Source organism: Osmerus mordax, chromosome 13 (assembly GCF_038355195.1).
Source record: "Osmerus mordax isolate fOsmMor3 chromosome 13, fOsmMor3.pri, whole genome shotgun sequence".
NCBI classification, from domain to species: domain Eukaryota; kingdom Metazoa; phylum Chordata; class Actinopteri; order Osmeriformes; family Osmeridae; genus Osmerus; species Osmerus mordax.
The window spans coordinates 2,327,849-2,350,989 of NC_090062.1; the positions used below are offsets into that span (position 1 = coordinate 2,327,849).

Consider the following 23,141-nt stretch of genomic DNA (forward strand, 5'->3'; position numbering starts at 1 on the left):
AAATGTGTCGGCTATAACCTAAGCCTAAAATAAATACAAGTTTGGAGTTAAAAACATATTTATCAGTTCATGCAAATTGAATGTAACTTGTTGTAACCTGATCTTAGTCATTTAGTCTGATAAGAAACTCCCACAGTAGGTAATAGTATATAGAAATGTGCACGGATTCCAAACCGTGAAGCCAGCCAAACACCGGACGTAAAGACGCACGCGTTCACTTTTGAGCGGAGCACACCGTCCAACCGCGCGCCAGCTAGAAGCAGGAGGCGAGACAGAAATGGCGACGGCAGGGGAAGCAGCGTGATATGCTGGACGAGTAGAATAACCCAATAATACGACTGTCAGTCTACCGTTACGATCATTATAATGATGTCGGAATAGGACGTCTTTTGTAATTGTTATTACAAAAAAGACAACACCTTCCCCGGAGATCACGTCTTCTGATTGGAAAAGAGAAAATCTAACCGGGAGCATGGCTTCTCACAGCAACCAGGTAGACTTGCTAGCTAGCTAGCTTGCTAGAGAAACTCTTCATGCTGCTCCTGAAACGTGTGGCTGTCATTTACATATGTTTTACAGTGTGACTATACATTGGTTGCAAAGTCGTCTTAAAATACACTATTACGTTGCACACGACGTTTGTTATGAAGTACTGTAATGTCATTGAAAAGTGGGCTGAAATCGTTTTGCTAATGCTTTCCTAAGCACTAAAAGCCTTTTCCCCATTGAAACACCAGCATGGTATAGGCCCGAGGAGCCTCCATTCAAAGTAACAAACAACGGTAGCCTTTGTAGATTAGTTGAAAATGGTACAGTGGATTTACAAAGGTGGACACGTGTAGTTAAGTATAAATGTAACACATTCGCTAGACCCCAACAGGTGTCACTGGCTTAACTTAGAGGTTTTTAGCTAGCGTGCTGTTTAAAATTGCTGCGTGTATGTGCACGGCCCATCTGCTCTCTGGTCCGACAGGCCTGCTTATCCGATTGCAGATTTTCATAACGGTCTTGGCCAGCTTGCTAAGTCAAAATGTCTCTGTCATAAACTGCCGACGTTTTGTATAAATATAATAAAATTACTGTCATATGTTTGTGGTATGAAAACGTCTTGTGTAGTTTAATTCATTCAGGCAGGCCAGTTTAGCCAACTAGCTAGCTAGACAGCCCAACTTAGCTTGCTGCCAGTGCTGTATGTACAACAGGCGCATAAATGGAGCTACTTAGCATAGCACTAGCTTACCAACATTATTAGCTACTGTTCTGGTGGACGCAGGTGGTGTGGCTAGGACGGGCCTTTCACCGAGCAGGGGCGGTTTCCGTGTGAATCTAAACCAGTGAGACTTGGAGCTCAGGCACACACCACATTGTTGTTGGCAGTCGCATGCACTAGAAGCTTGATTGGCTTTTTAGCTAGCTAGCTAACTCATGTTGAAGCTGGGGGAGACCCCCCCCCCCCCCCCATAATAATCGGTTGACAGCTAACGCTAGCTAGCTATATTTTGTTACGGCCTGATGTGAAACGGGCTTCCCAGCGATCTTTTGAAATATCAATTTGCGTGCAAGTTTAATACAAATGTGGCATTAGAGCAGTTTGTCCTCAAGCGAACAACGTTTATTCTCAGTTATCTGCAAGCAATCTCTGTGAAGCTTGTTATTCAAGTTAAACAAGACGACAAGCCAGCTACCCGTGCTAAATCGGCTTTCCAGTGCTATAGCAGTTTGTCAAATTGCTCTAATATAACCATGGCTCGTGATCTTAGTCCTAAATGGAGCTAGACTTTCCTACACTGGGTTTCTCTTTGCTGAGCCCTTGAACGTTATATCCATGTGTGACACATTATCTTTCTAAGAGGCTAAATATTAAACCAGCATTGATCTTGGTGAGGCGTTTAGCCAGCTAGTTTTTCTGAGTCATTCTGAGATGGCCTTTTTGCACCCTTTGATCATGTGTTCCCGTCCTGCCTGCATGAGTGACAATTAATGTCATCCTACTCGACCACTGGGATATGTTCTGTAGTTTCTTTCAGTGTACTTGTATCTTTATTGTGCTAATCCCATACGAATGATGCCTCACAAGAAGCGTGAATGGAAGGTTAATGCAACTTTTAGAAATCGGATTTGGTGCAGAAAATGTTGTAGTATGCTTTATTAATGTTGGCTATTTGGAATTAAGAGATCATTAAGGCACTGGCCAGAAGAGGTTGGTTTTACTAAAGTGGGTGGACTTCAGAAGCAAAAGCGGGAATAACTTTTTGGTTGCAGGACTTTCAATGGAGTCAAAAATAATCGGATATAATAATTGGGTGACAATACAATTCCATACACCAAACATTATGGATGCTCTGTCCACTAAATGGCTAACTGTATAGGAAATAGTGCAACTTCCTCCAAAACAGAACTGAAACTGGGTGTTACTTCCAATAATCCAAACGAATGGATGCTCTTCAACCGATGGGAGCATAACCTCCTTTCATATTTGTTGAGTGAAAGGACTGGCATTTTGTTAATGAACATCAGTATACAGAGTTAGTGAGTTGGTAAAACACAGCATGAATGTAGCCAGGCTGGATTGTCGCAATGTCATCTGAGAGGGAGGTGTGGCCTGGCAACGGGGTGGTGGGCAAAGCCACTCAGGATCTCGGAGCCTGATGGAAATAGGAAAATGGCATCCTTCTCTCAGTGGAACTGAATCTGCTCATGTTTGGCTCCCTTACCCACAACCCTCTTCTTATTTTTAAAATTGACTATATCTAGAGGCTGATGGTTCATTTCAAAATATGACCTGGTCTGCTTATAGTGGCTGGTGGCCTCTACTGAAAGACCAGCTCCTGATTTTACAGTCCAGAAATGGCATATGAGGCTCAAATCGTTGGCTTTGCACTTGGGTAGGTATTTTCCTCAACTGTAGGGTGGAGCAGGGGTTGGTGTGCTGTTTGTTGTACCCTTGAAAGGTGCTGCAGCCGCATGACATTTGACAGAATCCCTCAGCTGTTGGAAATGTTGGAAAGAAGTCTAATGCCAATTGCCCTCTGCAGTATCTGTCTCCTAGAATGAGCACATGACAGGGATGTTCCCTACTCAATGTAGTCCTGTTCGGTGTTTAGACAAAGTTTTTATTAAGGTGTGGAGAGTCACTGTTTTGACTCATAATACCTCATGTCTTAATGGAGACTCTTAATAACACATGCTCAGACAGGCTCCAGTTTGCTTGAATTGTCGTTGACCTTATTTGTAGTGTTATATTTTCAGGCTCTGCCAAGTCGGGTAATAGTGATTCTTTGCATTCCAGTGACAGTGAGAACATCAGACTTGGGGTAAGGCTGAATGCTGGGCCAATGGGAAAGGAGGCAGAGTTGTGTGAAAGAATGTATTCTTTCAGGTGTCAAAAGGCTGGAGTGCTAAGTTATCTGACATACCCTATTCATCAGGTGGGAGCAGATAACGATGTTCGGTAACTTGAAATTCTAGTGATGCAGCTACTGGCACAGTTACTTATCGCTTGCTAGTTGATTTACATATTCTCAGTCTCTTGTTATGCCCCTGTCCTACTAAACCACCCATACACCTATTTCGTTTCCCCAAAACCTCCCTCTTCCTAAACTGCAGGATGCCTTTTTTGTTTTTGTTACACAAGTACAAAAAAAGAATGTGTAAGTGCTGCAAAAGAGAACACCTGTCTGATGTATCTCCATACATCCATGGCAGTGCTAGCACAGGCCTACTCCTTGTCTCCCCTTGTCTTGTTAGCGCCTCTCCTACTCCCTCGTCTCGGTAACGTGTGGGTGTCATTGGAGCATGTTGAAATAATACAGATGGCTAATTTGTGTTAATCCTCCGGCAAAACGAACAGCGAGGGAAGCTTAGTGTGGTACGCGTGGCACGCCTGCAGAAAGACGCAGAGGGACATTCTTTCTGTTGTGATTGGGTTAGCCGTCCCGTGGCCGTTGGATTATATCTGGCTGTTTGTCGCTTGTAGTGCCATTTCAGCAATGTTGGGCCCTCGTTTGCAATGAGTTACATGTGCTTGAACTGCACTTTCTTTTCTTTGCGGGCTCCCTTTTCATGTGCCACTGTTTAATGCTTTGGAAGGATTAGCTGACCGTCAGGCGAGTTTTTCACCGTTTATTCACTGCTCCATAGCTGTATGCAACGGTGAACACGTTTTCACATGTCGATTTTAGCATTTTGTTTGCATGTGAATCCAATGGCGAATTTCGGTATTTGCAAAATGTTCCCTTTTTTCTCTCCAGCAGTAGACAAAAATGGCAGGGTTTTATTATTTATGTGGTGTCTCGGGTGGCTTCAACTAACTGAGCCAATGCTAGTAATGCTCTGCCAAATAAGCACCAATTTGCACCCCTGAGTTGGGCTGTCATTGTGCAGCAAGTGTAAGAGACCTTCAATTACTCTGCAACTGGGATTAAGTTAATTATAGCCAGCAGGGGGAAAGCAGGTTATCTTTACAAGGCTGTGTGTCTCTGTGTGTAGCATGTAACACACAGGCAATACTGGTATCCCTCTGCTCAGGTCTGAGTCTGCACACTAACTTGGTGTGGGTTTGGTCATTCCCCCATTTAAAAATATGAACTAACATTAACACTTAGTGCTCATAGTCAGGGTCCAGAGTGATGGATTGCTGGATGGTGACAAGATATATGGAAGATTCCAAGCTTTATGAATTGCCAACAAATGATACAATCAATCTATTCCATTGGTGATCCTTAAACATCAGAGTGGGTCACACAATCCACTTCAGGTTTCAGTTTGACAAAAAAAGGTTTGAAGTATGTCATGCAAGTGTTGAGTAATTCTTTTAAAAATGTATTTGTATTCTCTGCTCCATATTAAACATTCCCCCATGATGTTCCATACAGTTCCACCAACTAGGGTTGTTATTTGCAGGGCACTCCTCCTGCAGTACTATCTCCAAGAGTCTTGTGCAGCGAGTAGGAGTAATCCCTGTTTGAACCTGTGGGATTTGAGGGTCACAAATCCAGCATCCTAAAGACGGCCATCCCTCCTGTCTGAAGTGCACACTCAATGAAGCTGTAGTCTTCCTGCCTGAAAACAGCATGTGAAATATGCAGAGGTTGATGCATTGATGCAGAATTAGATTCCTAAACTTGTATCTGTAAATGTGTCTGACTGGTGTGGGAGTGTCTTTTTTTTCTTTGCCAACTCATGTTGACGGTAATATATTAAGTCACCCTCTTTGACTCGTGCCACTTGTGCGAAAGCTGCAGTTGCAGATTTGTAAAATTGACCTGAGTCCTACTTATACAATATACAACATTCGCCTCCCAGAACGTGTTAGGCCGTGCGGGCTAAAGCCAGTGAGTCAGCTCACTTCTCTTAGGTGGGCTACCGGCAGCCATTTTGCCATGCTAATGCTACATGACTCATCACTTGCATGTTGTCCTTTACGTTTGCTCAAACCAATGTTGCGATCTGAGTTGTCCATTGAAAGCGTCTCGCAGGAGCCATAGTTCTCCTCCCCGGGTGCTGTCCTCCAACTCTGTCAGTTTGTCAATGAAAGGTGGATGGACCTTTGACGCCCACATCTATAAAATTCTCTTTGTGTCTCGAGCAATTGACACAGCGGCCCTCTCTTTAAATGTTAGCCATCTTTCCCAATTACCCATGTTGGTACGGATTTAATTTTATTGTAGTGGATTGTACTTAATATATTGATGCAGCACTATAAAAGTTATTTTGGTCACGAATGAAAACATATTACAGGGCTCGACAATAACGATGGCCCGGGGCCAGTAAAAAGTAACGTCGGGACATTTACACTAGCAACTCACTGGCCCGATCGGGACACTGCAAATTATTGATTGAAAAAAAAAATTAGCATTGTAAAAGTTAACATCCTTCATATGTTTTGCTATCTGCTAAATGCATAAATAACTTTGCAGCTCGTGGGGCGCACAGTTGGCAAATCAAGAGTTGATTATTGAGTGACGAGTGGTTGTCAAATTGTAATTCTCTAATCTCGATACATTTTTTAACAACTGGCGCGAGACAAAGTGAAGATGGCAGCAAAGTCGAGCTACGAGCTCAAACGGAAGCAACTTTTTTTATGGAACGAAGGTGCACTGTGTCGTCTGTTGTATGTTCCCGTCTAAAGCGGACAAAAGTAGATCTTTTTACACAGGCACCGACAATTTTCGAAAACAATCCCTGACCAGCCATGCTAGCAGACAGCACCTGGTTTGCGTGACAGCAAAGCGGATGGTTGACAATCCATCTTCCAGGCCGTTGACCATGCTGACCATGCTGGTCAGGAATTTAAATGTAGATGCCCATCGTGTTATTGCACGACTTATAACAACGGCATATCACGTAATTAAGACGGGCCAGCCGTTCGCCTCGTTCCCCCAGGCTATTGAACTGCAGCAGAAGAATGGTGTCGACTTGGGTACTTAGTATCATACTGATGAAATGCTATGGAAGCTTTTATATATTAGCATTGAGAGACCAGAGATTTCAGTTTCTGCCAGACAGTTGGAGAGATGGCTGTCAGCAGTGAAGAGGGCACGTCATGTTTTAGGTTAAAAGTCAATTGTTTTGCTGACTTACCTTTTTTATCACTAGAAATGTGATTTCATTTTTGTTCTTTTTATATCCAGGATGTGTTTAATAAATGGTTAAACATGTTAACAGAATAACACAACTTAAAAGTCTTTGGTTTTGTTTTAACAATGATAAATTACAACCAAAAAATGTTAATGTTGAGCCCTGCATATTTTCTGTGTGTTAAATTCAATGACTAATGATATTTGGTGTGGTTTCTCTCCACAGTACATCTTCGGGGAGTTCAGCCCTGATGAGATCAACCAGTTCTTCGTAACTCCACGCTGTTATGTTGAGGTGAGGTTACAAGCAGAGAAATGAGTTGCAGAGTAAACTGTTTAGCAGCATGCCTCATCAAATGGAGATAGTCTGACTGGAATGGACTATGACGCTAGAGTACAGGGAGCACATTAGATATCAAATTGACTTTTTCCCATGCATTGTGGATTACATAATTTCGTCTGATGAACTGAGACACTACCGGTCATTCCAGATCCTCATGAATTTCTTCTATCTTAAAGGGAGTGCCAGCTCATTGGCTGCTGTTGGTACTGCTGTTGCAGTGACTCCTAATCTTAGAATAGTCCTAGTCTTAAGAATGGCCTCTCCTAAGCTCATTAGCATACACACTTCTTTGAGCGTAGATTTAGAGCAATGCCCTCACCTGCTCAGTCAAGATGTGGAAAGCATGGAGCCCCCATGCTTGAAGCTGACAGAAAGCACTAGAATGACTAGTAGTCCTATCTGCCCCACCATTCCAAAGTACACAAGTTGCACAAGATGGGCTTTGTTGATAAGCAGGAAAAATCTGATAACAGCCATGATACGGTTGAAAGTGTATTTACAATTTCTCTTTGTGTGTGTCCCCCCCCCCCCCTAACAGCTTCCCCCGTTCAATGACAAAGTCTCCTGCGTCAGTCAGTCTTCAGGTAAGTGCAACGTCCGTGTTAAGAAATGTCCGCCATGAGACGGCAATATTCCCACTGCCACAGTGCCAGCTGTGCTAGCCAGGGCCGGACGTCATCTGGCTCCTGCATGATGTCAGAGCTGTGTCCCAGCAGCAGCCAGAAGCCCCAGACACGCTCTGTCCACCGGGGCCTCAGCCAGGCTTACCTGACCTGCCTGGCAGAGACGAGGCCCTCGTTTTGTTTTGCTTTTGTCTTGATTACAAAGTGATTTGGCTCGAGTTGTAAGAACATTTCTTTTCACCCTCAGAGAGGAGCTTTTGGGACTCGCCCTCTTTTTAGCCGTGACCAAAGTCAAGTAGTGTAACAGCAGCCACCTCTCTCGAGCAGGTGCCCTTCCCCTTCTCATAACACCTGATTTTGACCCTGATTTGTATTGATCATTCAGGAAGTTACTGCACTCCTGCTGTGCCATACATAACGGAGTCTATGAGACGGCAGGTTTGCGGTGAGTTTGGGGTCCGTCACTCCTTGCCTTATTACTTGTTGATTGATTGATTTTGATTTTTTGCTGAAGAACTCAAACCCAGGTCTTTAAAAACTGGTGGCTTTCTAAACCTTGCCCCTGTACACTCTTATTCTTGCCTGTTCGTACAATCTTTAAGGCTTTGCATGCTTAGATACCGTAAGGGTCTCTCTCCTGCATAAAACACATTGCACCTCGGCAGGGCTTTAATTTGACTGATTTTTGTATTCCATCCAGCTTTTCCCCCTAGCATTACCTGGATGGTCTGAGCACCTGCTCCCTACTACACTCACCAGGGCATAGTGATTGTTTTACAAGACAGCTAACACTTATTGAACACGCCTCTTGAAATCTCTTGTTTTGGTTGGGTTTGATCTCTGAATGCATTTCTCTCGCTCGCTCTCTCTCTAGCTCTCGCTCTCTCTCTAGCTCTCGCTCTCTTGCCCTCTCTCTCGCTCTCTCTCTCGCCCTCTCTTGAATGACCCCCCCCCTCCTCCCAGATGAAACACTAACCCAGGACACTGTAATCACTTGAGGTTTGAATCAAGTCTCAGCATCTTATCTAACTCCGTCTCACATCCCTCCAGTGGGAGCGGTGCTGGGGGCTCGGGGCTGGGGGTTTGGGGCTGGGGGTGACCCGTCTTGTCTGCTAGCCCAGCAGCAGCTGGCTCATGTTCAGACTGTTGGGACGATCTGATCTGACCTTTACTAACGGGTTTCCATGTGTTCACCTTCAGCCGTTTCTCTCTGCGAAAAGCTGCCAATTTAAACACGTTTTTGAATTCATACTTGTGTTAACCCGAATTAGGCCAGATATGAATGGTTAATGGTTTCAGTGGGTTTTCATCTGCTTATTTGGTAAGTGTTAATTCAGTAAGTAAGTAAGTAAGTAAGCTTCAATTATGTAGGGTCTAGTCAGTTGCTTTTGTGACAGTAAGTTGCCTAGAAAGTGTGTTGAATGTTTTACAAATCCCAAACAATTCTAGAGACATTTAATTCATCTGTCTTATTTGAGGCTAGACAGAGCGGATGCATTGAAAGCAATCTCTAAAGGCTGATGTCATGACGCGGAAGATGCCATATCAACCTCTGTTGACATTAACCTATGCTGTCCTCCTCAGGCGAAGACTACCAGCGGATTGAGTTTGGCGTTGACGAGGTGATGGAGGCAGAGCCTGCGGGGGCGAAGGACCCTCTGTTCAAGGTGTCCAGTACCCTCAACCCCCAGGCCCCCGAGTTCATCCTGGGGTGCCAGCCGTCCCAGAAGGCCCTGCAGCAGACAGACCCTCCAGTCTCCGACCTCCCGGACGGAGGCCACTACAACTCCCAGGACGGGCCCGACTCGGCCCTGGACAGTCTGCAGTCCTGCCAGGACATGGACGGACCAGGCGGCCTGGGCCAGCGCGAACGCAAGAAAAAGAAAAAACGGCCGCCGGGATACTACAACTATCTGGAGGGCGCGGCCGGGAACAACAACAGCGGCGGGGCTGCCGGGGGCATGCCGGGGGCGGGGCTGGTGAACGGCCACGCGCTCAGCTCCTCCCCCCACGACTCAGAGGACATGGCCGGCAAGACGTCGCCCGGGGCCGAACTGTCCGGCCCCGTAATGGGCGATCCGGCCGATCAGAGGACTTGCGACAGCCCCGACGAATCCTCTTTGGACTTCACGAGCGGAGCCGCGTCTTTATCAGACGGTCACAACGCGGCGTCCTCGTCCTCCTCCTCCTCGTCTCACAGCGGAGGGGTGGCAGAGGGGGTCAGGACTGCCGAGCAGCAGCCGGACCACCTAGTCCCAGAGAGCCCTGAACTTGTGGGTAGCGGCAGGCACAGCCCCTGCCCCGCCTCCCCTTCTCCCCCCTCGACGGCTGTGGTCGGCCCCCCTGCCACCACGGCTACTGCTACTACTGAACAGGAGGAGGATGTGGAGGAGGAGGAGGAGGGCGTGGTGGCCAACGGGCTGACTGAGCCTGAGCCAGCAGTCAGTGCAGATGGACACAGGGAGGACTCTGAGACAGGGGAGCAGGCCCAGGAGCCGGCCCTCTCAGCAGAGCCTTCCTCCACCTCCCCCCCAGACTCTGAGGCCCGGCCGGTAGGGGCAGAGCAGACCCAGTCGCCTGCCCCTCTGGCCGTGCCCACCGCCAACCCCCCTAAGTCCTGGGCCAGCCTCTTCCATAACTCCAAGCCCCTACCTGGAGGTCCTCAGGGCTTTGTGGAGGTGAAGAACGTGGTGGAGGTAGTGGCTCCCTCCCCAGACACCCCGGAGCAGCCTGAGAAGGCTGGGGAGGTCAAGGAGAGCCCTGTCCATGTGTCAGAAGATCCTATGGCCCCTAAACTTGCAGGTAGTGTATATATCTACTGGCTGTGTCACAGGGTGTGTCAAGGGTAGGGCATCTACAGTCACCCACAGTATATCACAAGGTACCTTCTGCTCTCCTTTTAAATGGGTAGTTTGGTGTTTCCACGGTAACAAAAATGGAAATGTATTTAGTTATTTCCAGACCTGGAAAAGACCAGGAAATTACAGATTTGTGCTACAATAATTAATTTGTATTTAGTGCTTAGGTTTATGCACATTGGGTAATTTAAAGGCCAACTGCATGTTAACGCCGTATTTTATATTCACTTCTTTGAGAATGTACATGCAGAAAGGTAAATGAAATGAGGATTTGTTTTGTTTATGAAAAGTAGGTATTAAGTGACGGGAGAAGTCAATGTATCTAAAGGTGTTGGTATTGGTTTTATCTGCCTTTTTGTTATTCTGACGTATTTATTTGTTATATTAATGAAACAAGTGAGTAGGTTTAGCCAGTCAGCCACTTGGGGGCAACCTTGAGACATAATGGTTGTCTTCTCAACAACCTGTAGGGAGTGGGGTCTGCGAATAGTTCATGTTCATAGGTTATGTGTTAAAGAGCCATAGTTTAGTCATGCATGCTAATTTACCTCAGTGTTTCCTACAGTCATTTATACTATTTATGGGCTAATCAGATTAGGCAAAACTGAGGGGGCTAGGATGGGCAGACACCAGGTGGTGCAAATACACACACACACACACACACACACACACACCATAGTTGTACGATGCATCTCTTATTTGTTCAAATTCACTCTTCCCTTTCCCCCTCGAGTTCTCCTTCAATTATTGAGAGCGGGTAATGTACCTTTTTGAAGGAGGCCTTGTGAGCTGTGGGCTGTTCAGCCATTGTACAAAGCAGTGCTGCACTTAGCTTAGATTTCAGCTTCCTCTACAATGACCATACTAACATTGTAGGGCTGGCTGAAATGGCCTGGGTGAGCTGTACCACTCTAATAACATGTTCAGTAACACATCAACCAGCGCAGATGAAGCTCCTGAGAGACCAGGCCTTCTGGTGTTTTCATTGGAGAATGTGAATTCTCTTCAGGGAACCTGTTGATTTAGTTTGGAGTTCTGTTGCACAGACATGTTTCAGTTTCATCACCCTGGCCTCAGAGCCCTGGAGATACGAGGGGCTGTGATAGTGAGCAAACTACTGGTCTTGGTACTACTATTACTTAAAAAATACTTCCACAAAGCCTTTTTAAATTCCGCTCATCATTCCAGATCTCCCCGGCCTGTCAATGCAGTGAGACAAGAGAGGGAAAGTTCTTCTGTCTAGATGAAGCTGGGGCTTAAGTGTGCTAGACCTGTTCATAATTCAACGTGAAGACCCACGCAGCGCTAGCTACAAACTTTTATTTCAGTACCCACAGTTCCTTGCACGGATTGGGGGGGGGGGGGGGGGGGGGGGGGGGCACCTCTCGTGAAGGCCCCCGAGGAGGAACAGGAAGCTATTTCCAGAGCCCTGACGGTGTCTGCTCCCACATGTCACTTTGATTTGTTACCCCTGAACCTGATCTTATCTGGGCTGGAGTGAATATAAAAGTCCTCACTGTTTCTGTCCCTTAGTGAAATATGTGTTTCCCCCCCCCCCCCCCCCCCCCCCCCCCCAGAATGATTGACTTTGGAAACCCTTTTTATCTGTGTCTTGAGAAAGTCATATGGCTATAATTTGCGGTTATTGTGTGTGTGTGTGTGTGTGTAGGGTGCAACAGGTCGAAGCTCTGCACCTACTGTTTTGCCTTTTGTAATGTGTGGGATTGCTATGATTTCTCTTTTAATTATGTCAATTGTCTGCCTATTGTGTTGGGAGTGGATGTCCACGTTACCATGGGAGCTGTGTTGTCAGTGACAGCCTCCCTTCCTAGGCGTGGCACAGCATCATCTCGTTCTGACTCGGCCAGCGTTGCGTGTCCCCCTCAGACGCTGCGGTGTCAGAAGGAGACACATGATCCTCTGCGTCGCTACAGTACAGTGGACTGATGACAGCACGGTTGACAATCATACCCCAGTTTAGCTGGCTTGGGTCGTCTTTGCCTCAGTTACATGGCCTAACCATTTCATTGTATTTATCCACCAAAGTCCACAAAGCGGTATATCTTTAGTGTTTGAGTGGCAATTCTTTTTAAGGTGTGCTCACGTGGCTTTTCAACGACAGCCTGTTCAAAAGAATGCGTGTATTTGCTTGAATCCCCAGAACTAATTGAGAATGTGAAGTTGATACACAAACCAGTGTCTTTGCAGCCGAGAGGACTGATCAACAAGGGAAACTGGTGCTATATCAACGCTGTATCCTTCCGGCCCAGTTACATCACCTCAACGCTTCCTTGTTGTGTGTTGCCCCTGTGCGGCTGCCAGTGCCATTTGTTTGTGTGTTGAGGCTAGTGTGAACCTTGACCCAGATCCCCCCCCCAGACCCTGCAGGCCCTGATTGCGTGTCCACCCATGTACCACCTGATGAAGTCCATTCCTCTGTTCAGCCATACCCAGAGACCCTGCACCTCCACGCCCATGATGGACAACTTGTAAGTCTCCGCCCACAGCTCACCAGATGGGTTTCGGTCAGAATGGTGACGGCACACTTGGGTGTGTTGGTAACCGCGGTCCTTGCGAATTGGAAATTCATGGGAATTGTTACATTTGAGAGACATGGAAGCTTGTCATGTCCAGGCTGATGAATGTGTACTCATGCGATTCTATAGATTAACTTTTGCCTCATGATATTTCTCTGTTTTTAGTGTAAGGCTTGTGAATGAGTTCAGCAACATGCCTGTGCCATCGAAAGCCAAACAGCAAGGTAAGCAGTCTGCAAGCAGCACCCCTCCATGTCTCTTCTGCTAGAGGCGTTCATGTCCCTGACCCTGATGTGACCTGACCCTGATGTGACCTGACGTTGCCGTCTCCACAGCCGCTGGAGACAAGATCATGAAAGACGTTCGGCCCGGAGTTCCCTTCGAACCCACCTACATCTACAGACTCCTCACCCTCATCAAGTCCAGCCTCTCAGAGAAGGTATGCTCCAGGGATCCCTAGGTACCGTGTTTCTCCCCTAAAGACTAACAAGGGATGCGTTATTGGGAAATCCATTAGTCATATAGGTGTTTAGATTTGTTAAAGACGCATTGCTTGCTCCCGGTGTTGGAAGAACTCCAAGTATTGATGAAGAAAGTGTTTGTCCGTCTTCATAAACGGAGTGACTAAGTTCAGTTGAGTGCTGGATTTTAATACGTATTTATCAATCTGCAGATTGGGAGAGAAAACCAGTCTTCTGACCATAAATGACAACACAACACCAAGCTTAGGTCTCAACCAGGTCTCTCTCAGCTCCGAAAGCCGAAGGACCCTCTTTAATAGGGCACAAGAATGTAAACATAGATTGTGACAGTTGACGTTACAACAGTCTCAGGGAAAGATTCACTGCTCCCAACACATGACAACTCTCACACTAGAGAGTTCATAGTTGGAGCTCTCCTTGTAGTCATGACAAGGACCGTTTAGCCAGTACTTTCTCCTGACCCCGAACATCTATTAACCTGACACATAGACACAATATACTGTTATTAATAGCAAGCTTACATGATAAACGTACTAACTAGTATCCAATGACTAGTTCTATTGATTAGTGATTAATGTAAGCACACAGGAAATCCCAATTTCTTCCACAGTATGAACAGGAGAGCCTCTTTTTCCGAACATGGCTCTGACTGTAGTGTGGAACAGACAGTCTGTACCTGCGTTGGGAAATCTCCAAACCTTTTCTCTAGCGCCAGGCTGCCGTGCTGAGTCAAGTTATTCATAACAATTTCATCAGGGTTCATTCAGAACCTGACCGAGGCTGTTCCTTCTGACCACACATTCCTCTGTTCTCCTCTCACCTCGGCCATGGCCCGTTTTTTTGCACACTAAGATGTCCTGTATGTGTTCAGCAACTTGGCTATGTGTTGTGTGGGTGTGGGTGTGTGTCAGTGCTGAGTCAGCAGTGTTGCCTGCAGACAGCCAGCTCTGTGTTCTAATGAGCGCTGATGACTGTTCCCAGGGCCGACAGGAGGATGCGGAGGAGTACCTGGGCTTCACCCTCAACGGACTGCATGAGGAGATGCTCGCTTTGAAGAAGCTCATCTCGCCTCAGGAAGAGAGTGAGTAACATTTTCTTCAGTTCCTTCTGAGGAGTAGTCGACTGCGACGCGCCGAAACGCAAAGAACATCTCGATTCTCGTACGCCGTCGCTTGCCTTTAGTATTTGCTGGCTAGAGGTATTTTTTTATTAGATTTTTTTAACCATTGTTCCCATGGCACCTCTGTAGTAGTTGTGAAGAAGCGTCTCTGACCTCTCCTAACAGAGCCCCCCACACCAAACGGCCCAGAGGCTCAGCCCGGCGTGGAGGAAGACCCTGCCGACAAGGAGGAGGGCAGCGAGGACGAGTGGGAGCAAGTGGGGCCCAGGAACAAGACCTCCATCACCCGCCAAGCCGACTTCATCCGCACACCCATCACGGACATATTCGGAGGGCACATCAGGTGAGCCGGATCGCTAGTGCCGCTGCGGGGCTCGTGGAAGGTGTCGGCCTCGTGAACCGTGCTCGAGTCAGCCCCCGAGAGGCGTGGAGACACCCGACCAAACCGTCTGGTGCGGCGGAGGAATGGCCAGCCAACCGCGGGCTGTTTCTCCACCGCTCCCTTTTCCCAGGGCTTTGTTTTCGTTCATGCTGAGCAGCAGAACACTGCGGCACCAGTGGTGTCTTCACCTTTCTTTTCGTTGGCCCTGACTCTCTAGTTCCTGGTCCGACACCAGAGACGAGAGCATAGTGCCATCTTTATCTGGGGGGGGACCCCGGTGCCTGCAAGCCCCCCCAGGTCTAACCTCAGCTCAGGGTGCCATCACAAACAAGCCCTCGGGCCACCAGCTGTCTCTGGCCCTTCTCTGGCCGTCTCAGCAGGGAGCACACTCTCGCCCTCACTCTCTCTCTCGCTCTTCAGAATAACACACACTGTGGACAGCCTGTGGTTGCCTGGCTCAACCGCCTAACAGCGGGGGGACACGCAAATGTGCACACACAAACACACACACACACGAACTCCAAACATGTTAGACACTGTAAAAGCCTGTGAGGGTGTGGCAGGGCTAAATGATGCAGCCCTCTGAGGTCTCTGGTCTGGCACGCTCCTGCCTGGCTTGGTTAGCAACACTCCCCCAGGATCTATTTTCTCCCTATCTGAATGTCGAGGTAAACTCTAGACAAGGACAGACCGTAAGCAAGCATTGAACTGACCGGACGACTTCTTCAGAGAAGTTGTGTAGCACAATACCTTACACACACACACACACACACACACACACACACACACACACACACACACTGAGCTCTGCTGTATTCATTTCACATTTCCTCCCTCTGGGAGGTCAGAGTAATTGGTTTGGCTGAGGGAGAGTCGTTGGAGCAATTCTGAAAAGATTTTCTCCCAATTGAGAGATTAGTCTGACCTTTTCACACTTGTGGCCTGGCCGGGGCGCAACGAGAGTTGGAGCTTACAAATTTTTGATCAATTCCTGCCACGAAATGTACTTGAGGGATGGAGAGTGTAGCGGGAGGGGGGGGGGGGGGGAGGGGGGGATGATTCATCGAGGGTTCTTTTGGAGAAAGTTATACGCGTTATTGAAATTTATCATCACTGAACTTTCCATGCAGTTTGTCGGTGTAGGTGGGTCAGATGGCTGAGCGGTTAGGGAGTCGGGCTATTAATAAGAAGGTTGTTGGTTCGATTCCCGGACGTGCCAAAAGACGTTGTGTCCTTGGGCAAGGCACTTCACCCTACTTGCCTCGGGGGAATGTCCCTGTACTTACTGTAAGTCGCTCTGGATAAGAGCGGCTGCTAAATGACTAAATGTAAAGGTGCCGATAGCTCCTGGGTCATACTGGGGTGTTGATGCCGTGCTCCAAGATTGCTCTGAACTCTTCAACGTGTGTGTGTTCTCCAGGTCGGTGGTGTACCAGCAGAACTCTAAGGAGTCGGCCACCCTGCAGCCCTTCTTCACCCTGCAGCTGGACATCCAGTCTGAGAAGATCCGTACGGTCCAGGAGGCTCTGGAGAGCCTGGTGGCCAGGGAGGCGGTCCAGGGCTACACCACTAAGAGCAAGCAGGAGGTAGGCAAGCACACCACTTCATGCCCTCTAATGCCCAGGCCCTGATCGGCCTGATCTGGCTTATAAAGAAAAGGGGGGGGGGGGTTTTTACAGGTATAAACCACGTCTTAATGCCTCAAATGTACCGTCTTGTTGGCAGGTAGGATGTCTGCCATCCAGTTCCTACTCTCTCTTGTTGTGTACTGGGAGAAGAGTGTGGGGGTTGTCAGGACAGGTCATTTCTGGTAAACGGTAGACTTTCTGTGTTTTCAAACACAAGCGATAGTCACTCACTGTTCCCCTGCGATGTTGTGGTTGGTCCCCAGTGAAGGGCACTCTTACACTCCCTAAATGCTTTCTGTTGTTTACTTCCCGGAACTAAGAGATGGTCCTGTTTTGTACGTTAAGAATCCTGGGTGCTTAGACATCGGAGATGTTTGTTATTGCGGAGTCTCGCGTCCTCCAGTATTTGGGATACAGTTCCCTCTCTCCTCTGTTGTACGGACGAGTTTTGTTCTGAAAGAGTCCCTCTGACTGTCCCCTGTGGAAGCCCCCTGACTGTGGAAGCCCCCTGACTGTGGAAGCCCCCTGACTGTGGAAGCCCCCTGACTGTGGAAGCCCCCTGACTGTGGAAGCCCCCTGACTGTGGAAGCCCCCTGACTGTGGAAGCCCCCTCAGGGTGTTCACCAACAGACACTTCCAGTCGTTTCTGTCCTGTCCTCCTCCCGTGACCAGCCTGAGGTCTCATCACGCTGGGGCTGGAAAACAGCGAGCCGCCTGGGGCCTGGTGGAGGACAGCTTTTTCGACAGGCCCTCAGGATCCACGCGCTTGTTCCCCTCACGCCGTTTTAGACTCGGCTGATTGTTGCTGATTGACAGTCGAGACGTTTTGTCATTCTGATACATTGGCCGTGGGATCAAAGCTCACCTCAGCTCTCGGGCTTTGAACAAAAACATTCAGTTTTAGAGACTTATTTCCAGAGGGTGCTTTAGAAGATGGGGTTCTGTTAGATTAAGGTTTGACAAAATCTGTGCGTCGCGAGTTGTCTGTGGATGTTTGTGTTTCTAAAGAGTGTCGTGTGTGCAGATCGAAATCAGCCGGAGAGTGACCCTGGAAGAGCTTCCTCCAGTGCTCGTGCTCCATCTCAAGAGGTTTGTGTTTGAGAAGACCGGAGGCTGCCAGAAACTGGTCAAGAACATTGATTACCCGGTGGACCTGGAGATCAGTAAAGGTAAGCCTGTGTGTTTTACGTGTGCTCCTCCACACCCAGTTCAGGGAAGTCAAGACGCCGAATCGTTTCGTTCCGTGGTTATCTGTATTTCAGGGTGTCGGGACGTGGTCTAAAGTCCCCCCCCCCCCAACACACACGTAGCACACTAGCTGATCCTACATTTCTAAACTGCCCCTCGTTCTGACAGCATCCAGTCAGCAGCAGGAGACATGATTTGCGTGTGTGCTCCTACTGAAGAGTCCCCCCCGTCCAGGCTGGAGTGTCCAGCCTGTGGCGACCTCGCACCTCATCAGTCCTGGGCTAGCCAGCCTGTGTTCACCACTCTGCCCCGCCCTGCCCCGCCACACCAGCCCACATCCAACTGCTCTCAGACGAAAATATTTATAGAGGAGCCGTCATCCCACATTCCCACCTCCGTCCATAAAACATGACGCCATTTTGGTTTCCTCTGCCAAGTGGGTCGTGTGTTTTAATATCCGAGGTGATCCGTCAGGATCCATGACCCCCCTCACACCCCAGTGGACAGTTCACATGGGGATCCTGTAGAGGGTACCTCAGGCTGGGCTTATGGTGTCCTATATGGAACTGACTTTCTGTAGCTCCTTGTATCTAATTCGGGGGAGAAACCTTTGGGTCCAGCCCGTTTGCTATTCAGCAGTTTAAAGAATAAAAGTAGGCTACATCTTATTTTGTTTAGCGCTGAGGCAGCTAGCCAGGATCATAGCTCACTTGGACTGTTGTAGAACATGCAATCTGGAAATGGTTTTCTAAAGGCTACAATGATGTCTTTAAAGCGGCCTCTATTTACATGGGCTTGCTTTCATGGCACAAACGAAACGATAATAACAAATGGAGCTTGAGTGATATCGTACACCTTTTTTATTCTTAATTTTTTTTCGGACGGTGACTTATTTTTCTTTGCCTTTTTCAGATATCCTGTCCTCTGGGGTACGGAGCAAAATCTTCAAAGGCCAAAGAACCTACAGGCTCTTTGCAGGTATGTATTGTTCACATTCACGGTGTAGCAGTAAGAGGCAGGAACGGGACTTTACGGCCCTACCAGCCACACATGTCACCTCTGCTTGTCTATCTTGTTTACCACACACACACACAACATCTCAAGAGATAGACATTGACACTCAGCAATGTGCTGCTATGTTTCTGGGAATTTAGAAATGTCCCCGTGTAAATCATGGATGTGGCCAGCGATGAGTCAGAACAAGTTGAGTTGTTTTGGGAGCTGGAGTCCACACGATGGGCTGTTTTTTCCATGTTGTCTCTCAGAACGTTCCTGGACTGTTCTAACGATTGCTGAAGTTGTCACCGGCCGTGTCACCTCCTGTGGAGTAGTGCCAGGGGTCTGCTCACCTAGATCAGGGCTGTTTCAATCCTGGTCCTCAGGGTCCACTGCCTTGCATGTTTTAGATGTTTCCCCCGCTCCAACACACCTGATTCAAATGAAAATGGGGTCGTCACCAAGCGCTATGGAAGCTTTGATAAACAACCATCCTTCTCCACGGATTCCCCATCCTGCTGTGGTTGAGGGGGGTAATGTAGTGATCGTCCTGCTGTCTGATCTCCAGCTCTGTCAGCACGTTGTGTACCCCTCCCTCCTTCACGCCTCTGGGATGGTCGAACACTCCCTCCTGTGTAGCTCTGCTGGAAGCAGGAGGGCAGGGCTGGTCATCTCACCATACATCAGGAGTGAATTATCTTTAGCTGTTTATTTTCTTTCCTTCCTTCCGTTGGGGGGGGGGGGGGGGGGGGGGTTCTTCTCACTTGTCAGAAGTTGACAATTGCGCCAGACAACCGTTGCTATAGCTGTGAGATGTTTTTTCCAGTTAGATCCTGTTTTGGAGAGCCGAGTTCAGCCTCCCTGACCATTTGAACCCGGGGCTTTGAGAGGAGCCTGGATTAAGTCTACCACACAGTCTGGAATACAGGCATACTGTATCTGAAACAACAGCTGCTATGGTAACCAGAAAATGTAATCCATTCATAATAGAAGAGTTACCAGGTGTGGAGAGCCAGTCGTGTATCTGGTGGAGAGTCGTAGCTCAGATGTTCCAGAGCAGGAACAAGCTGGTCTTCTGAGCACTGCTGCTGATGTCAGATAAGCCGGAGTGAAGCAGCTTAGCTTCTGAAAGGTTTGAGTTTCTGTAAATGGCCTAGATGTAGAAAAGCGCCTGAAGCAAGCCCCCTCTGTCCAAGTCAAACGAATGGCCCTGGACTGCTGTGTTTACTTAGCACTGTGATATCTGTCTGTGTTAAGAAAAGTCACAAGTGGTTGAGCTCCCAGCCAGCTTGTAAAGGTGGTCTCTGGCTAATAGCAGGATTTCAGGGTTAAGGCAATCTAGAACACTTGCAACTAGCCAGACCAGGGGTGAATATCCCATATCAAAAATGATGGACAGCATACGATTTTGTTCATGCTTTTCCCTATGTTTTCCCATTCGGTCACGTTATGAAGTGACAGGAATCTGCCGAATCGACGTACGATCAGATATGTAAAAACAAGAGTTAAGGACATTTTTGATGTTAACTATTCGCTGAGCATGTGCTATTCAACGCCTGAATCGACACCAGGCTGTGAAGTGAGGCCTCCTTTGGAGGCTGGCTACCTAGCCGTCTGTGCTGGCCAACGCCGAGCCCAGAAGGCTTGAAAAAAGTGGGTAACACAATGTACACTCCCAGCTGGGGCCTTGCATAGGATGCACCATCTTTCTCGCTCGCTCACTCCCGTCTCCCTCCTTTCCCACAGTTGTCTATCACCATGGGAACAGCGCTACAGGCGGCCATTACACCACGGATGTCTTCCACATCGGTCTGAACGGCTGGCTGCGTATCGACGACCAGGCGGTGAAGGTCATCAACCAGTACCAGGTGGTGAAGCAGTCTGCAGAGCGCACCGCGTACCTGCTGTACTACCGCCGCGTCGACCTGCTGTAGGCACACACTCGCACGTATACATACACCCACTCACACACACCACACTCACCCTCATACACACCACACACACACCCATACACTGGCATAGACACAGATAGGCTTACACAGTCATTCGCTCATATGCATACACACACACATACAAACGTATGAACAGGAGCACTGCCCAACTTCTTCTCTTGCAAGATTTTCCTCCCCCTTGTCCCCCGCTTCCCAGAGAGCCAGCTTTTCCAACAACGCCTTTTTTCCTTTGATCTTTTTGGAAGAAGAGAAAAGGACACGTTCTTAACAGAATTCCCTGTGACAGCTTCCTCTTCTCTGTGCGCCACTGCTGGTTTTGTTTAGTTTGTTTTTTAATGCTGAGAGGAGAGACTGTTGAATGGACATGGGGTGGGGGGGGGGGGTAGGGGTAGGGGTGGCATGGGCGGGGTTTGAAGGGTTGGGGACATGACACTTGACTCTGAGACCAGCCTGGATCAGATGGGGCACAGTGGATTCACCCCCAGGGAGAACTCTGAATATCTATCTATACCACCCTAGGCTGCAGGTGGACTGTTGGACTGCTGGAGAGAAGTTGTTCTATTTTTTTGTTTGTTTCTTTTTGTCTTTTTTTTTTTTTTTTTTAAATGGCATAGAAAAAATCTGTGTTTTGCCTTTTAGTAAGGGGAGTTGTTGGCCGTATGAATTTGCAACAGTTTAAAAAAAAGAAAAAAAGAAAAAAAAAAACTGTTGAAATTTGCCTAGTGCTTTTGGAAAAAGGCCCAGCACCAGCAAACGTCAAACCAATGCCGTATGAGTCTACACACTCCCTGGGCGAGACGCTCTTCACCGCCACCACCTCCTCTTCCTCCACCTCCCTCACTTTCCTGATGCTTTTAAACCTAGGTAACACTTGAGCCATCAAAAAATAGAAAAAAAAGATGGGAGAAGAGGTGCTGCAGTGTGTTGAAACTGAAGTTTCCTTGTTTGAGAGAACCTTGTGTGGTTTCTGGGTGTAGAATTAGAATGACTATCTGAAACAATTTTAATGCGCTTTAGGATTTAAATGATGATAAAAAATAAAAAAAAGCTTCTGTGCACGCAAATATAACTGATCAATAAAAGACGTGGATGTGCAAATGCACATTTTTGCAGATATTTAAAGATTAAAATGTATTAAAAAAGAAAAAAAGAAAAAAAAAAAGATTCTGAATCTAGTTAAGGGTCACCTGATTTGACTCCCTAAGGGGTTGCTGGTTCTGAGGGTCTTTCCTGAGTACTCACACTGGAGACGGAGCAACCAATGATGACAGATTCCATCGCAAAATCGTTTTATTTTGTACCTCTTTTCTCCCTTACATTCTTCATCTGTCGATTTCCCTGTGCTGGTTCGAAAGCTCCAAGCTGTGCTTTTTTTCGATGGCCTGTCTGGTCCATGTGGAGTTATACATGTGAGAGCCACTTCACCCCCCCCCCCCCCCCCCCCCAACTCACCAGAAAGAGGGGGCTGCCTTAGGTTCGGAATGCAAGGCGTTGTAATCCAAATCTCCCCTCAGTGTACGAGTCTGACCCAGTCAGGGTGACAACTGGAAGTCAAACGTCTGTAAAGTGTTATGGGAATGTACCTAACCTCTGCATTTCCTTTTTTGTGTGTGGCTGTGAGCAGTTCCTCTGAGAGAGAGGGAGAGACTGACTGTTGAGGGGGGTGGGATCACACCTGTGCTTAGCTCTAGTTATGAAATCCCCCCACAATAAATGCGCACAAAAGGAAATCATGTTTGCTTTGTTTTCAATACTTTGCTTTTGCATCATTTATAATTCATTTATTGTGTTAATTTGAGGTAAAGTGGGGATAAAAAAGTCATGTCATGTTTTTTTTTGTGTTATTGTTTTTTTGACGGGGCAAACTTTGCATTTGTTCAACATCACCATGCCCCTTTCCTTAGAATTTAACTTGCATCTGAATTGGTATTTGAGATAAATTACCCAAGGTAAAGCACAACAATGAATAAAATTGTACAAGTTCTTTGCTTGATCATATTTCTTTCTTTCTTTTTTTTTCTGTTGTGTTGGATCCGTACTTCAGCCTAGCCAGTATTCAAGCCATCACAGGAAGTACCTGAGCTGTAAACATTGCTTGGCTCAAGGTGCTCATACAGCAGGTACAGAGGGGTTCACTCCTGTACTGTCCTAAATACAAATCATGTTCTCAACATCTCTTTGTTTACATGCACACCACATGTAAAGTTACATGCACATCGACTTGCACACACCCTTGGCCATCAAATAAAACGAGGTACAAGATTCAACATGGTGTCAAGCCAACAGGAAGAGATTCTTTTTGCCCTCTTTTGGAGTTTATTAATTGATGGTGGCAGAGACTTATTCAGGATATCTCCAAACTTTTATCAGTTAATCATTTGTATTTTCCGTAATAGACTTTTCTCAGTGATACTACTCAAACGATTCTCTTCCATGAATTGGCAATATAATATT

At 47.4% G+C, this 23,141-nt stretch overlaps 1 protein-coding gene across 2 annotated transcripts; it reads left to right on the plus strand.

Moving 5' to 3' along the window:
- Window positions 1–278: 278 nt before the first annotated feature.
- usp10 (ubiquitin specific peptidase 10) lies at window positions 279–21,051 on the plus strand. Of its 2 annotated transcripts, XM_067248764.1 has the most exons (15): window positions 279–493; window positions 6,805–6,873; window positions 7,460–7,505; window positions 7,930–7,989; window positions 9,129–10,346; window positions 12,564–12,655; window positions 12,782–12,891; window positions 13,105–13,163; window positions 13,275–13,378; window positions 14,403–14,502; window positions 14,707–14,884; window positions 16,344–16,509; window positions 17,576–17,720; window positions 18,652–18,717; window positions 20,482–21,051. In XM_067248764.1, exons 1-15 carry the CDS (start codon window positions 473–475, stop codon window positions 20,667–20,669), a joined length of 2,622 nt encoding a protein of 873 aa, XP_067104865.1. In that variant the 5' UTR covers window positions 279–472; the 3' UTR covers window positions 20,670–21,051. The 2 variants fall into 2 exon arrangements, with proteins under 2 accessions (XP_067104865.1, XP_067104866.1); XM_067248765.1 differs by lacking the exon at window positions 7,930–7,989.
- Window positions 21,052–23,141: the final 2,090 nt, after the last annotated feature.

Excerpts from the sequence above, each read along its gene's own strand:
- usp10 (XM_067248764.1), top strand. The coding sequence starts at position 473 with ATGGCTTCTCACAGCAACCAG. Across the intron at positions 12,892-13,104 it reads ACGCCCATGATGGACAACTT|TGTAAGGCTTGTGAATGAGT; the intron begins GTAAGTCTCCGC and ends CTCTGTTTTTAG. Across the intron at positions 13,164-13,274 it reads ATCGAAAGCCAAACAGCAAG|CCGCTGGAGACAAGATCATG; the intron begins GTAAGCAGTCTG and ends CCGTCTCCACAG.